The sequence below is a fragment of the Leptodactylus fuscus genome, chromosome 11 (assembly GCF_031893055.1).
Source record: "Leptodactylus fuscus isolate aLepFus1 chromosome 11, aLepFus1.hap2, whole genome shotgun sequence".
Classification (NCBI taxonomy): Eukaryota; Metazoa; Chordata; class Amphibia; order Anura; family Leptodactylidae; genus Leptodactylus; species Leptodactylus fuscus.
The window spans coordinates 10810991-10828759 of NC_134275.1; the positions used below are offsets into that span (position 1 = coordinate 10810991).

Here is a 17769-nt window from a genome sequence, read left to right on the forward strand (position 1 = left end):
TGGGTGCTGATCTTATAGGAGGTCACAGGGTGAGAGTTACATAGTGGGAGGAGCAGGGTCCCCAGCAGCACAGAGTATTTCAGGAGAGGAGTGTGCTGATCCTATAGAGGAGGTCACAGGGTGAGAGTTACATAGTGGGAGGAGCAGGGTCCCCAGCAGCACAGAGTATTTCAGGAGAGGAGTGTGCTGATCTTATAGAGGAGGTCACAGGGTGAGAGTTACATAGTAAAAGGAGCTGAGGCCCCAGCAGCACAGAGTATTTCAGGAGAGCAGTGTGCTGAGCTTATAGGAGGTCACAGGGTGAGTTACATAGTGGAGGAGCAGGGTCCTCAGCAGCACAGAGTATTTCAGGAGAGCAGTGTGCGGTATTACAGTGTCCTGGTCATCATGGCCGAGGAAGTGACAAGATATTTTACTATATGGAGACTTTCTGTACAGTAGGAGAGCCGCAGCAGATGAGGGTTGTGATGATCCGCTGACCCAATAACAGGAAACCAAGATTTGCTGGCACAACAGAAACGGTTCCATGTTTTTCTCCTGATCAATAGGCGTCACTTCCTCACGTCCTCCGCGCCCGGCAGGATTTCCCAGGACTCGCCAACAGATAAGACAGCGGCCGCAGAACTCCGCTGAGAGCTCAGGAAGGAAGCCGGCGGTCTGGCGCAGATACAGGTATATCCACGACAGGGATGGGAGACTGCCCGGGGATCAGGACAAAGGTGGAGGAAAAACAGCCGAGCACAACTACACCGCGGGATGCTGGGAGCTGTAGTCATACACAGGCGGCGACCAGCGAACACTACTCTTACTCAAAGCAGATCCAATATGTCTGGACTGTTGCGTTGCCGTGTTTCATCGCAGGCAGTCCTGAGTGAGCAGCTGTACAGTATGGCGGTATAACAAGGGTATGGTCTGGCAAGATGATGGGAATAATCAGTGTGTAGTATGACGGAGATACTACAATATTATCTGGGAAGGGTTAAAAATAATTCCATCATACAGAGACGCAACCTCAAGATGTCAAGATAAGTCAGAATGTGCTGAAAGATAAGTGCAGGAAATTCACACAATATGAAAAACGGACAGAGGAACCAGCAGAAGCTTCCTGCAGAGATATCGCAACGCATAGAGGGCGCCGTACACAGAGAGCAGGCGTCACTGCGACAGAGAGGAGCAACCCCATACAGCCTGACCAGGTCACAACACAGCAATACAAGCACTCCAATAGGCAACATATTCACCAATGTGTATACTCCAGAGCTGTGCTCACTATTCTGCTGGTGCAGTCACTGTGTACATACATTACATTACTTATCCTGTATTATACTCCAGAGCTGCGCTCACTATTCTGCTGGTGCAGTCACTGTGTACATACATTACATTACTTATCCTGTATTATACTCCGGAGCTGCGCTCACTATTCTGCTGGTGCAGTCACTGTGTACATACATTGCAGTACTTACCCTGTATTATACTCCAGATCTGCGCTCACTATTCTGCTGGTGCAGTCACTGTGTACATACATTACATTACTTATCCTGTATTATACTCCAGAGCTGCGCTCACTATTCTGCTGGTGCAGTCACTGTGTACATACATTACATTACTTACCCTGTATTATACTCCAGAGCTGCGCTCGCTATTCTGCTGGTGCAGTCACTGTGTACATATATTACATTACTTATCCTGTATTATACTCCAGAGCTGCGCTCACTATTCTGCTGGTACAGTCACTGTGTACATACATTACATTACTTACCCTGTATTATACTCCAGAGCTGCGCTCGCTATTCTGCTGGTGCAGTCTCTGTGTACATACATTACATTACTTATCCTGTATTATACTCCAGAGCTGCGCTCACTATTCTGCTGGTGCAGTCACTGTGTACATACATTACATTACTTACCCTGTATTATACTCCAGAGCTGCGCTCGCTATTCTGCTGGTGCAGTCACTGTGTACATACATTACATTACTTATCCTGTGTTATACTCCAGAGCTGCGCTCACTATTCTGCTGGTGCAGTCACTGTGTACATACAGTACTTCTTCAGCCTCTTACCTGTTTGGCGTTGATGGACTCTGCAGACTTTGTGATCCCGTCCAGACATTTCCCGATGATGGGGATCACCTGGCGATCTATCTCTGCGTAGCTTTTCAGCGACTCCCCCATCCTCAATATCCTCTTTTCTTCCATATCTTGCAGTTTCTGGTGTAATAAATAAGATGGTTGTGAGGAGGGGGCAGTACCACTACCCCATATACATAACACGTGACTAATTGGTAGGGACTTCTTTACATCAGAACCTTAACCCTGTGATCCCTGGTCCTGCTGCACAGCTGAGGATTCGCTACAATGTATCCAGTGTCCACTGTCTATGATTTGAGTCACCGGGATGATACATTGTAATAATAGGTAGACGGCAGAGGGAGAGTATCAGTCACTTATATACTCTGGGTGATGGGTATTAGCAACAAGGTGCAGGAAGCTGAGACTTGTGGTCCTACATTATACAAGGGGGCGGAGTCAGGGGGCGTGTCACCATTCACCTGGAAGATGGCGGGGATGCGGGTGTGGTAGTGCTCTTGCTGCTCGTGGTTGAACTTCTGTAACACTGAGGAATAATCTCCTTTGCTGTCGTCTGCCATCTGGTGACGTATCTGCGCTTGCTGCCGAGCCTGCGGGAGACAGAGGCGGATTAGTGCGGAGGCAAAACACACAGGATAACAACACACACAGCACAACAAGACACCACACAAGACACTGCACAACACGACACGAACAAGACACCGCACAACAGACGCACACAAGACACTGCACAACACGACACAAACAAGACACCATACAATATGACGCACAACAAAACACACACAACACATCCATAATAACCAATATAATGTACAGTCTGGCAAAGAACAGATCCATGCTGAGTGTAGGGTGGGGGAGATGTCCCCATGGTCACCTGTTAAACTCCCCCCCATCCTTGAGTAACATGTTAGTAGTGTATGGGGTGTCATTGATCAGGGTGACGGGGTGGGCTCTGCCACGTCCGCAGGTCACCCTAATAACTGGACACTGCACTGGCGAGATCCACGACCTGGATACGGACAATCGTCTACAAACAACTAATCTCCAAAACAGCCGGCGATGGAACAGTTTATCCAGGAGCTGCGGAAACTTCTAGACAACGCCAAGATGGCTCAGAGCTGCGCAGTACAGGGGAGGCCGACACCTCACAGTCTGATGGAGGTCACACACAGAAGCAGAAGAGGAAGGGGGGGGGGGGGGGTCACACATAGAAGCGCAGAGGATGGGGGGTCACACACAGAAGCGGCAGAGGATGGGGGGGTCACACAGAGAAGCGGCAGAGGATGGGGGGGTCACACATAGAAGCGGCAGAGGATGGGGGGGGTCACACACAGAAGCAGCAGAGGATGGGGGGGTCACACATAGAAGCGGCAGAGGATGGGGGGGTCACACATAGAAGCGGCAGAGGATGGGGGGGGGTCACACACAGAAGCAGCAGAGGATGGGGGGGTCACACATAGAAGCGGCAGAGGATGGGGGGGTCACACATAGAAGCGGCAGAGGATGGGGGGGTCACACATAGAAGCGGCAGAGGATGGGGGGTCACACATAGAAGCGGCAGAGGATGGGGGGTCACACACAGAAGCGGCAGAGGATGGGGGGGGGGGGTCACACATAGAAGCGGCAGAGGATGGGGGGGATCACACAGAAGCGGCAGAGGATGGGGGGGGTCACACATAGAAGCGGCAGAGGATGGGGGGGATCACACAGAAGCAGCAGAGGATGGGGGGTCACACATAGAAGCGGCAGAGGATGGGGGGTCACACATAGAAGCGGCAGAGGATGGGGGGGTCACACATAGAAGCGGCAGAGGATGGGGGGTCACACATAGAAGCGGCAGAGGATGGGGGGGTCACACACAGAAGCAGCAGAGGATGGGGGGGTCACACATAGAAGCGGCAGAGGATGGGGGGTCACACATAGAAGCGGCAGAGGATGGGGGGGTCACACATAGAAGCGGCAGAGGATGGGGGGGTCACACATAGAAGCGGCAGAGGATGGGGGGGTCACACATAGAAGCAGCAGAGGATGGGGGGTCACACATAGAAGCAGCAGAGGACGGGGGGGTGTCGCACTCAGAATCAGCAGGGGGGGGGGGGGGGGTCAGAATCAGAATCAGCAGAGGGTGGGGGTTATACACGCCATGGCACTTGCACGCTTGCTCTGGATCTCGCTTCCTCCCTTAGGCCTGTTAATAACAGAAGCTCCGGTGACGTCATCAGTAGAAATATCTGGAACATGTCAGGTCGCTCTCACGTCCTACATGTGACAACCCAGCTTTCCCAGGAGAAGAACAGGCACTGTGTCTACATTATCTCATACGCGTGCACATGTTCTGTAATGTATCCTGTGCTGCTCCAGAACTACAACTCCCAGCAATCCCCGAGTCTCCATCTGGTAGTCCCAAGTCACTCATATACAGTGAACAGACCTAGGAGTATATACTGTAGGGACATCTTGATCCTCAAGACAACATGGGGCAGTCACTCAGCTTTCCTAAAAACCTGAATAGCATATAAATTTGCATTGTTCTAGTGCATGCTCTGCCTGTGTATGTGTCAGTCCTCTCTGCAGCTCTGGCATTCTATTCATGTACCAGAGAGCTCCGGATGAGCAGTGCTTTTGCAGCATTGGTGGATTCGGTCTCCTCCATCGGCGTGGTTCGATCACCTCACACGGCAGCTTCTTATTATAACTCAGACAGGACGAGGCAGAGAGTTCTTGTTTAGTTCCAGCGCAGAGCGAGACGTCGGCTGCCGCTGCTGCTGCTTTATGTTTGGGCCGGATGACATCACACGGGATTAGACTCCCACCTATCCAGACACGTACAGGCCCTTCACTCGCATTCCGTTCCCAGGGAGAAGAGACCAAAATGCAACTCCCGGGATAGAATAAAATACCCCAAACTGCTCCACTGACACTAAACACCACGTGATGGAGGACAGACAGGCGCTGAGGAGTAACAGTCACCACAAGGAGAAATACAGGCGCTGAGGAGTAACATTCACCTCAAGGAGAAATACAGGCGCTGAGGAGTAACATTCCCCGCCCACAAGGAGAAATACAGGCGCTGAGGAGTAACAGTCACCACAAGGAGAAATACAGGCGCTGAGGAGTAACAGTCACCTCAAGGAGAAATACAGGCGCTGAGGAGTAACAGTCACCTCAAGGAGAAATACAGGCGCTGAGGAGTAACAGTCACCGCCCACAAGGAGAAATACAGGCGCTGAGGAGTAACAGTCACCTCCCACAAGGAGAAATACAGGCGCTGAGGAGTAACAGTCACCTCCCACAAGGAGAAATACAGGCGCTGAGGAGTAACAGTCACCGCCCACAAGGAGAAATACAGGCGCTGAGGAGTAACATTCCCCGCCCACAAGGAGAAATACAGGTGCTGAGGAGTAACATTCACCTCAAGGAGAAATACAGGCGCTGAGGAGTAACATTCCCCGCCCACAAGGAGAAATACAGGTGCTGAGGAGTAACATTCCCCTCCCACAAGGAGAAATACAGGCGCTGAGGAGTAACATTCCCCTCCCACAAGGAGAACACCTAAAGGAGAACTCTGTGTCTGAACAACTCCCAACATCCTACTACTCTAGGGGACGATTCTACCCCAACAGGTAGCTGCGCTATTCAGAAGCCTGGGAGAGACGAACCTTCTCTGAAGACACTGAGGATGTCACCCAGCTGTACTAAGAAAAGATGCAACAAATAGTGGTGACTGTGTGCCCTGCAAGGGGAGATACCCAGCTTTCCTGGAGTCCTAATACTCTGATCTACATAGTCAGGCAGTATCACTCGTTACTATGCATCACTCCCCCTAGTTACTATGTACAGATCTCCCAGGTGACACCTCGCTACAATGTTTCACTTCCTGTGGCTCCGCCCCTCTCCTGTATTTTCTATTACAGATCTAGCACAGTTATCGCCGTAGCCATTTTGTCACAGGGAAATCGCCATGGCAACTGGTTTCCTGAGCGTCAGGGCTTCGTGTACGTCTAGCGCAGACAGCAGAGACATATGTGGAGCCCGGCGCGGGGGAAGCGGAGCCCAAATATTTACTGTCACATGGCGGCTGTGGAGGAGGCGAGGGGGGCGCAGAGCTGCCGGCGGAGGGCGACTAAACCGATGACAACTGTCTCATAGAAGTGCGAGCGGCCTGACAACACAGGGACAGTCCGGGGCTGACATGGCGGCTAGAAACCCTCCACCCCACCCCTACAGGGATAAGCGGCATCACACATCTCAGGGAAACGCTCGTCACGGCCTGCGCTCCTGGGGCAGAGGTCGGCAGCTTTTTTAACACAAGAGGTGATTTCCTCCTGGAGACTTCTAGATGCCATTCAGGACTTCAGGAAAGTGCAGTGAGAAAACCTATGGCAGCTGCAACGGTGGCCATGGTGGTAGCCACCCAGCGTCCCCACACAGAAGTACAACAAACTGTAAAATCTGTTACTTTACTTTACCAGTTTAATAATTTCTATGTGCACAAGGGAAAGCTGGGTATGAACATGGCTATATCTCCTATAGGACTAATCACTCAACTTTTCTGGAACCCTGAATGGTAAAACCTACCTGGTCATTCAGCATTAACCTAGTTCATCATAGCGCCGCTCTGGAGTCTAGAAAAGCTTAGTGCTATTCCCTGCAGGAGCAATGCTGATCACTAGGTCAGTCACCCAGCTTTCCCAGGAGCTGAGCAGTTTGTAGGAGCCCCTGACTGGAGGATTTGCTGGCGGTGGGGGCCCTATGAATGTGACAGATAAATCTCCTTTGCTCCTCACGTGGGGCCCTCAGGCCGCTTATCTCCACATACCTGCCTAATGATCCCTCCGTACAGATCAGCGGCACCCACCAGGCTGAATGCTGCCCATTATGTGCCCGCGCTAATGCCGGCTTTGTCCATTCAGAGTGCGCAGCGAGCTGGGGCCTGTTTCCTGATTTGTGACCAAGGTTTTCACAGGCCCCAAATCCTGCTCTGTGCCAGCGGCTTCCAGCTCTGAATGGACGCCGCAGCGGCCGGGAGGAAGCAATACGGGCATGTGGAGTGGGAATCTGCACCCTCATCTGCATACCAATGCCCAGCATGCCCGCCGCCTGCCAACTCTGTGATTTAGCGGCGTCTGAGCCAACATCTGGACGGACACTTGAAAGGCCGCACAAGATTCAATGACACAAGGACGGGGTGGGGACGGCTTCCCGAAAACTGGAGGTGGCAGGGGGTGTGGGAACGCACAACAACTCACACTGTGCAATTAGGTTATGGGTACCGGGCACTGGAGCCCACTGCCCGGGCACACCAGGCCTACTGCAAGGAGGGAATGAAGGGGCCACAAACACTTGTATTGTTAACCATGTGGTCGCTGGAATCTATGATCACAATGAATTACAATGAATAAATATAAAAGAGCACGAAGCAGAAGATGGAGAACGCCCAGCAGCACAGAGGATTTCAGGAGGGGAGGGGGCAGATCTTGTGGAATCAAGTCCCTTTATGTTTTAGCATAATGTGAAGTGTGAAGGGAGAGAAGAGACAGATGGAAGGTTGTAAACACATGGCAAAGAAAGTAAGGCCTCCCTGCAGCACAGAGGATTTCAGGAGAGGTTTGTGTTGTACTAAGGTATACATATATATACACACACACTATATATATGTATATAGGTGTCTGGAGCCGGCGCTGGGACCCAGCACAGATGACACCTAGAGCCCCGTCACCAGCAGTCACATGCCTGGTGAGATTACCGCAGCGACATCCGCTCGCTAATTACCGGCGTGTCTTTAATTAGGGAGACCTAGATTTAGACGAGCTGCTCATGAGACGAGATTACAGGCTAAAGAGTCCTCAGGGTTAACCCTCCACTGCCGCCATAATGCAAACACTACCTACAGCCTGCGCCAGGGACAACCACTGTCATGTCACTACCACGGACATCACTATTATAGGAAACAAAACAATGGTCACCACTACTATGGACAGCCAATGTGATGCCCCCTCCCTCTACAGCCCCCTAGTGGTCTCCTTCTACACTGCAGGCAGCTGATAATATATATATATATATATATATATATATATATATATATATATATATATATATATATATATATACACACATACACACACACACACACGACATGCAGGGCTGCACAGATATACCATATAATAGATCATAGAGCCGTCAGACAAGGTGGAAGCTGTGGTCGCCCCGGCAGAGCCGCAGTGTATGTGTAAGCCAAGCTTCCGGATAACATACAGAACACAATGGCCCCTGCAGAGCAGCACAGGAGATGCAGATCAAAGCCTGTACACACCGCATACGTTCCTATAACATCCAGAATTAGAGGGGATGAAGGGGAGAAGAGTCTGCACCTACAGAGTGTCACTGTGTAAACCTCCACAACTCCTCAGGTTACTGTCCCTTTAATATTTACCATGTCCTTACAGGTCTCTGCCTGCCGTCTATAAGGTAACCTGGAGGTGATGAGACGACAGACAGGACATGGAAGGAACCTGATCTCACCGGAGCAGAGAAAGTGCAGCGAGCTGAGATTAGCAGCCAGAGGGCGACGCCGTGTCTCTATGGGAAATCTCACCGCGCTGCTCGGTCTACTGGATAATCCAGGGTGCTAAATAGTTAATGAGGTACAGGGGGCGCTCTGTGATCCTGCCATAGACACCCTGCTGCTCTCCGCTGTCGTGCGCGGTCACTGCCAGAGCTCCATTTAATTAGTCTTGTCATGTCGCATCTTGTTCGCTGCAGTTACACCGGGGATTAGTGAAAGATCACAGGAACTATCCATTCTATCTGCCTCTGGAAAAGCTGGGTGACACCCAACATGGCCATCATTAGAGCTGCTTTAATAAACTACTGAATGGTTAAATGCTGCATCACTAGTAAGGTCTGCCATTCAGGACTCTGGGAAAGGGGCTGTAATGGAGGCCCTACAAGCTAGTGGGAAAGCTGAGTGATACATTTATAGTCACACAGCTTTCCCAGAACCTAGAATGGCCCCAATGATACAGCACAGCCTGTTTAGTTTTGTAGTCGTGCAGGATCTTATATAACAATCAGAATGACCATTCAGGAATCTAGAAAGTTGTATAATGCCCCTATATCTGGGAGCTAATATGGGGTGACACTGTCACCCAACTTTCCCAGAAATAGACATGACAGCTCAGCACTGGGAGCAGTATGAATATCCTTGTGTTGCCAAAATCCCGGAGTCATCCATCAGGGGGCGCTGCTCCCACACTCCACTGCCATAGACCGTCCTCATAGCTGCAGATTCGGGGAGTGTAAGCTCCCGGGGGCAGCTCGGTTGGATTCTGTGTTTTCATCACTTATTACTGTTTTATGCCTCTGCGCTGCGGTATATGTTGGCGCTATATGACTGTCTAATCTCTGTATAATGAGGCCGTGTACAGGCGGCTATATATAGATGTCACTGACACCCCCTGCAGCTGCTGCAAAGAGTCATGTCACAAGAGTGGCTTCTCTGAGGAGTTGGTGGAGGATACGGAGAAGGTTCCTGTGACAGGAGGAGGCCGCAGAGCCCCGGATGTGGTTACCCTGCCCCCCCCCCCCCTCCATGTGCTATTTCTGCTGAATCTCAGACACCTCGCACACAAGGCGGCTCCCAATGACAGGTCATGGCCGACTATCTCTGCTTGCTGTAAGTGACTGGAAACATAGAAAGGCTGGAGATGCCGACACTGGAGCAGGACTGAGAACATTGTATTACATGTACACCACTCTGCTTGCTGGTAGTGAATGGCGCCGCCTTGTTTACAGCCGACCTACTGACAGCTGTGAGTGACAGCAGAGTCATGTGGGCAGCGCACAATCTGTCTGATTATACGGCGGCGTTGGCGGGAACAATGGAGTCTTATATGGGCTCTTCATCACCAGGCGCTTCTGCTGAATTATGGGGTTATGTAACTACAGGGGTCACATGCTGCGTCCTGGGGAAACTGACAGATAAGGATCGGGGGAGGGGGCAACGCCAGCGCTATCATTATCATAACCCCATGGTCAGCTCTTCTGACAGACACCAGATAACAAGGCCTGGAGGTAAGAGACAAAACCGATCTGTCAGACAACCAGCAACACTGCAGCTGTGAGAGAGGGAAGAGAATCTGTCTGTTTGTAGTAGGCCCAAGTAGTGCAAGTCCCCTGCCCGCAGCAGACTCAAACCAGCCCCCTGCCCGCCCCCAACAAGCCTAAACCAGCCGTCTGCCCGCCATCTCCAGGCCCAAACCGACCATCCGCTCTGCAGGCCCAAACTACCAGATGCTATGACACAGACAAGCGCCTTGGCGACTCTGGGGCTGTCCGATATCCTCACTTACAGTCCTGTACACGGTCACATGATCTCTCGCTAACACCAGGGCGCCAAACTCACTTTCTCCACATCGGCTTTGGTGACGTTGATGTCGGCGTCCATCCTCTCGAAGTACTGCTGCGCCCGGTCTGCCTCCTTACAGTCTCGCTCAAACCTTCTTTTACTCTAAAGGGAAAATACAAAAATGAAAACAAATTCTTAAAGATATTCACAAGCAGAATCTCGCCCCCTTGTGGTGACAATGATGGCCGGATAAGAACCTCTGGGGCGGGGCATAAATAATGCCATGATGCTCAGGGGTGGGACATGAGACCGCCAGGACAGATGATAACTCCTCCACGTGGACTGCCTTCAGGAAAGTCACCCAACTTTCCCAGGCCTCTAAAAATCATAAAACAGCCATAGAAAGCTGTTAACCGTAATAGTGGTCACCCAACTTTCCCAGAAAAAGAAAGGTCAAGCTGACATGAGATACACAGACACTACACAGGAGGGGGGGGGGGGGGGGGGGACATAATATAAGACACAAATCTGGATATGGGGACCGGGGGTTAGTCATAGCAGGAAATGGTTATTAGAGGAAGTGCATTCGTCATGGCAGCCTGTGGTCAGCAGAGCACTGTCACTCGGAGCAGCGGTCGCTTTGTTCCGCCCCATTGGGGGAGTTCCGCTTCACTGTGCCACGAGTTCACCTCTATGCACGTGGCACGAATCTAGGGCTAAAGTCAAACCTGGATGTCTTGCAAATCTAAGACAAAATGTGCAGACAGGGCATGATGGGCCATGTAGTCCGCCAAACATATGGCATCCCGTGTCCCGCAGCCTCGGTTGGTCCAATGTCTCTCAATTCATCTGAAGTCTGTTAGGTGTCAGCAGAGCAGAGCTACATCTCCCAGAATGCAGGGCGGCAGAACACAGGGCACTTTGGGGTCTTAGTGATGGAATTAGGGGGATATCTCCCAGATGACACCGATCAGATCGGCTGCAGTCAGTGATAGTGTGAACAGGTTCTTGCTGACGGTCTCCTCATGTTTACAATCCTGAGCTCAGACATGCAGCCGATCCTGAAATGTGAGACTCGGTTGAAGCAGGTTCAGACTACCAGGTTTCCCTGTCACTGGCTCATCTACTGCCGGGGTCACACAGTGCAGACCCCCCCCCCCCCCCATAGGACAGAGGATACGCACTAATCTACCTTGTACAGAATATTCTGACAATGTCTAGACTCTGCTTACTGCCGGTGAATGAGAAGAGAGTCAGTAAGGAGCCGCACGAGTCACAGCGGAGGGTCTGAGACCGTCACATCCTGCAGACACTGCTCTCCTCTCTGACAGATTGACAATATATCAGTGACGCTCTGGCTGGTCACTGCACAGAACATCGTCCTCAGTGGATATTCCCCTTACATAGAGGAGGGTTTGTTACATTTGTATCCAGTCTAAACATGCCACACTACAATCTCCTTACTGATACAGAGACAGAGATTCCCGCTACTGTACCAAGATCACAGATGATACAAGAAGCTGTCAGCAGTCCCACAAGGGGAACAGTCATGTGACCTCAATAACAAGTATTGACCTCTGACCATGACTTCCCTACTCACCGACTCCAGCTGCTTCCAACAGGTCTCAATGTGCTGCTGCGTCTTACGGCCTTCATGGAAGTTCTGCAAAAGGAAAGATAAATGTCACAAGGAAGAAAACGAAAATGTGAAGATTCAAAGAGGCTTTGAAAAACACCCAAAACATAGAAAAGGTATAAGACACCCCAAAGGTGAGCCCGAAACATCAGGGGTGCAAAGCTGGAGGAAAGTGATTGAAAAGACCTGACTGTAGATCATAATACAATACCCCACATCCTGTAATATACCCCAGAGCTGCGCTCACTATTCTGCTGGTACAGTCACTGTGTACATACATTACATTACTTATCCTGTATTATACCCCAGAGCTGCGCTCACTATTCTGCTGGTACAGTCACTGTGTACATACATTACATTACTTATCCTGTATTATACTCCAGAGCTGCGCTCACTATTCTGCTGGTACAGTCACTGTGTACATACATTACATTACTTATCCTGTATTATACTCCAGAGCTGCGCTCACTATTCTGCTGGTGCAGTCACTGTGTACATACATTACTTATCCTGTATTATACCCCAGAGCTGCGCTCACTATTCTGCTGGTGTAGTCACTGTGTACATACATTACATTACTTATCCTGTATTATACTCCAGAGCTGCGCTCACTATTCTGCTGGTACAGTCACTGTGTACATACATTACATTACTTATCCTGTATTATACTCCAGAGCTGCGCTCACTATTCTGCTGGTACAGTCACTGTGTACATACATTACTTATCCTGTATTATACTCCAGAGCTGCGCTCACTATTCTGCTGGTACAGTCACTGTGTACATACATTACATTACTTATCCTGTATTATACTCCAGAGCTGCGCTCACTATTCTGCTGGTACAGTCACTGTGTACATACATTACTTATCCTGTATTATACTCCAGAGCTGTGCTCACTATTCTGCTGGTACAGTCACTGTGTACATACATTACATTACTTATCCTGTATTATACTCCAGAGCTGCGCTCACTATTCTGCTGGTACAGTCACTGTGTACGTACATTACATTACTTATCCTGTATTATACCCCAGAGCTGCGCTCACTATTCTGCTGGTGCAGTCACTGTGTACATACATTACTTATCCTGTATTATACTCCAGAGCTGCGCTCACTATTCTGCTGGTACAGTCACTGTGTACATACATTACATTACTTATCCTGTATTATACTCCAGAGCTGCGCTCACTACTCTGCAGCTTCAGAGCGGAAATCTCTTATTGCTCACTTAATAGGTACTATTGGCTTATACATGGTGGTGCTCTGGAAAATATAATGCAGTCCAGATCTGGGGCAGGACATGTCTGGCTCTACCATGATAGACGACCTGTTGGTTTTGTTCCTCATTACCGCACATACGGGATGAATATAATCAGTAATTGATCCAATATGAGAAGAAACTTACAAGGTGAAACAAAAACTTGGAGACAAAATCACTGCTAGTGCTCACATCCACCACCCATAGGTCATACAGATACCTAACTTTCCCAAATTCCTGAATGCCATATCTCCATTATATAGTGCTGACAACCCTATAATAATGAAAATATAAGTTACCACCCATCTTTCCTAGGCCGACTGTAGGACAGGAGAATACAATCTATTACTATCTGTTATCAGCCATGTCAGGAGAGGAGAGGCCGACTGTAGGACAGGGGAATACAATCTATTACTATCTGTTATCAGCCATGTCAGGAGAGGAGAGGTCGACTGTAGGACAGGGGAATACAATCTATTACTATCTGTTATCAGCCATGTCAGGAGAGGAGAGGCCGAGTGTAGGACAGGGGAATACAATCTATTACTATCTGTTATCAGCCATGTCAGGAGAGGAGAGGCCGACTGTAGGACAGGAGAATACAATCTATTACTATCTGTTATCAGCCATGTCAGGAGAGGAGAGGCCGACTGTAGGACAGGGGAATACAATCTATTACTATCTGTTATCAGCCATGTCAGGAGAGGCGACTGTAGGACAGGGGAATACAATCTATTACTATCTGTTATCAGCCATATCAGGAGAGGCCGACTGTAGGACAGGGGAATACAATCTATTACTATCTGTTATCAGCCATGTCAGGAGAGGAGAGGCCGACTGTAGGACAGGGGAATACAATCTATTACTATCTGTTATCAGCCATGTCAGGAGAGGCCGACTGTAGGACAGGGGAATACAATCTATTACTATCTGTTATCAGCCATGTCAGGAGAGGAGAGGCCGACTGTAGGACAGGGGAATACAATCTATTACTATCTGTTATCAGCCATGTCAGGAGAGGAGAGGCCGACTGTAGGACAGGGGAATACAATCTATTACTATCTGTTATCAGCCATGTCAGGAGAGGAGAGGCCGACTGTAGGACAGGGGAATACAATCTATTACTATCTGTTATCAGCCATGTCAGGAGGGGCCGACTGTAGGACAGGGGAATACAATCTATTACTATCGGTTATCAGCCATCAGTTAGCTCACTCACTGGGTTAATGGGGTTGACACACTTAGGAAATCCTTGGCTGCAGTAGCAGCGGCTCCATAAAAGGCAGTGGAGCTCGGAGCTGGCAGGGATACAGCTACACGTACAGACTGGCAGATGGGGGCAGTACATGCGCTGCCTGCTTTCTATATACACCACTACGGACACTAGGTGGTCACATACTGCAGGGGACAATACTTTGGGGTCAGGGTATTTACTGTCACATGTATCCCCCCTCCCCCTATATATCTCAATATTTCACCATTTTGCTGTCAGTGACTGGAAACCTCCGCTTACATCCAGACTGAATCCTCATCACAGCTGAGGGTTTGTTACAATCCTCTGAGAGGTATACACATCACTCTCTCCTGTCCTGATAATTTGGAGTCCCCAGTAAGCAGAGATGCGTCCCCGGGAAGTCGGTCAGGATCAGCATGAATGGTTTAGGAGAGCGCCCCCTGTGGTGACTGTGGCTGAGCCCTCCTATAATTAACTCACTTGTCCCTGACCACAATGACATCTGAGGAGGTAAAGCAGAGAGAAACCTCAAGATGAGGGCTATAATTTACTGCATGGAGGTTGGTAAGGGGGGGGGGGGGGGGGATTTGGTGCAGCGGATAATGGAAGGCCTAGAAGTGTCTGCATGAGCGGGTGTAAGCACCACATCTCCCGCTGTGCACTGCAGCAGGATCTGCCACCTGCACACACCAAAGCAATGCCGGGAAACATGCTGAAATGTGACTAGAGAATAGGATGCCATATAAGTCAAGACGGATTGTAAAAAAAGAAACCTAAGTGGGGTCAATTCAGCTGGGGGTGTGAGCGGAGTATAAGAAGTGATGTAGTAATATAAGGGAGTGCAGCTCTGGATGTGACTGCTGTAAGGACAGTGCTGCGGCTGTAACACGCAGAGACACCTGGCCGCCCCGCTGCACGCTCCATTAACTGCCTTTCCACCTCTAGCAAAGTCATAGCATGGAGGACGAGAAATATTAAAGGGGCAGCGCTCACATATTGGATCAGGACCGATCTGATGATCCACAATAATAGAGTGAGAAGGGTCAGAACAAGGACACAGGGGATTATGGGACAGCAATGGCCGACAGGAGTCACCGGAGCTGAAAGACACCTGACAGGTAAAGAGAGAACAATAACTGAAGAAGAGCAGCTGCAGATCACACAGAGCCCGAGACAGAGCGAGGGAGGGGAGACGCACCCTACTGTACTACCTGTATACACCTGTACAGAGAGCAGGATATAGCAGACCCGGCTGGTAATAGATTGTATTCCCCTGTCCTACACTCGGCCTCTCCTGACATGGCTGATAACAGATAGTAATAGATTGTATTCCCCTGTCCTACAGTCGGCCTCTCCTGACATGGCTGATAACAGATAGTAATAGATTGTATTCTCCTGTCCTACAGTCGGCCTCTCCTGACATGGCTGATAACAGATAGTAATAGATTGTATTCCCCTGTCCTACAGTCGGCCTCTCTTCTCCTGACATGGCTGATAACAGATAGTAATAGACTGTATTCCCCTGTCCTACAGTCGGCCTCTCCTCTCCTGACACGGCTGATAACAGATAGTAATAGATTGTATTCCCCTGTCCTACAGTCGGCCTCTCCCCTCCTGACATGGCTGATAACAGATAGTAATAGATTGTATTCCCCTGTCCTACAGTCAGCCTCTCCCCTCCTGACATGGCTGATAACAGATAGTAATAGATTGTATTCCCCTGTCCTACAGTCGGCCTCTCCTCTCCTGACATGGCTGATAACAGATAGTAATAGATTGTATTCCTCTGTCCTACAGTCGGCCTCTCCTCTCCTGACATGGCTGATAACAGATAGTAATAGATTGTACATAACATTACCACAAATGTATATGACAGATTATAGTTTGGCTGCCCCTTTAAGGGATGACAACCCCCATCATCTTCAGGGCTGCAGTCAGTAGACACTTTGGTGATCCTGTCATTGGCTCTATCTTTGTCTCTCCTATTTCAGGCTCGGGGGTCTCAGTTTACCATTTAGGCCCCCCCCCCCCCCTTGGACCTCTCTGGTCGCCGTCACTTCTCAGGACACTTAGCAGATTATACCCAGAGCCAATGACGGCCGCGCATCTCATCGCACCGCTCCAGAAATAACACGGCCGCTCGTTACATGTCCCCCACAAGTCCACCTGACTAAAAGAGACCTATAAATCTATAGATCATCTGTTTTTGCTTTGGTTGTGAATGGAGAAGACGACACCAGTTTGGACGCAGACGGCAGAAGTGCGGGAGGCGCAGAGTTCTCCTTTAAGTGACACGTTCAGTATTTGCATCTTTCAGCTTTCATGATCAATTTCCTGCAGCCACCCGTTACAAAACGAAAGCCTGGTCGCTGTCACTTCCTATGGCGGGGGAGGGGTCTCACCTGGCCATGGACAACAGTCTCGGGCATTTAAAGGGGAACTCCAGTGCAGGGCCATAGCAAGTGATAGATTAGAGAATCACATGAACAGCAAGTCCCTACTACTACACCATCAGGACTATCACCCCCATCCTGCAGGGCCGGGCTCTGACAACCATCTACAGTTATCCTATGGCTCAGTTGTCACTGCTCGGGAGTGGTTGCGGGTAAATATTAGCTCAGCAATTGTCCCTGTTTACCAATCACTGACAGGACAAGCGGCCATTGTCATCAGATTCACTGCGGCAGGACAATCGCTGAGATACACCGGGAAGCTCAGACTATCACACCCAACATTCCTGCGGATAATGAGAGTAATGACAACCACAACATAGACCTAGACTGTAGTCACCGACACACAGAACACTCAGGGGTCAATGAAAGGACACGTACGGGTGGATAGAGGGGGTATATGATCCACCAGGGGTAGTCACAGACCCGCCCCCGATACAAACATCCAGTGAAGTGCGGTTAAAGGGGCAGTACACCCAAAATATCACAAAAGGGAGGAGCTGTAAGATCTCTGCTTTGTGTCAGTGAATGATCGCACCCAGAGACCTGTCCTGACACTTCTCACAGCTGAGGGTTTGTTACATTGTATCCAGTCTAGACAGTCCTCCAGAAGCGGCTGATAATTTGTTACTATGTATAAGTCTGATCTGTGCTTCCAGTCTGCGTGCTGATACTTTGCTACAATGTATCAGAGCAATGTATCTGCATGTATGTGGAGTCCATGAGGATGCAATTGTAACAAACCCTCAGCTGTC

At 49.8% G+C, this 17769-nt stretch overlaps 1 protein-coding gene across 17 annotated transcripts in view; it reads right to left on the reverse strand.

The window, feature by feature from the left end:
- FNBP1 (formin binding protein 1) overlaps positions 1-17769 on the reverse strand; it is a 57943-nt gene that overhangs the window by 19054 nt on the left and 21120 nt on the right. For all 17 annotated transcript variants that reach the window (XM_075260718.1, XM_075260733.1, XM_075260732.1 and 14 more), the window contains exons 5-8: positions 12037-12099; positions 10494-10598; positions 2551-2679; positions 2063-2209 (exon numbers count right to left, since the gene is read on the reverse strand). In XM_075260718.1, coding sequence (XP_075116819.1) covers positions 2063-2209; positions 2551-2679; positions 10494-10598; positions 12037-12099 — 444 coding nt within the window. The remainder of the gene's footprint in view (positions 1-2062; positions 2210-2550; positions 2680-10493; positions 10599-12036; positions 12100-17769) is intronic.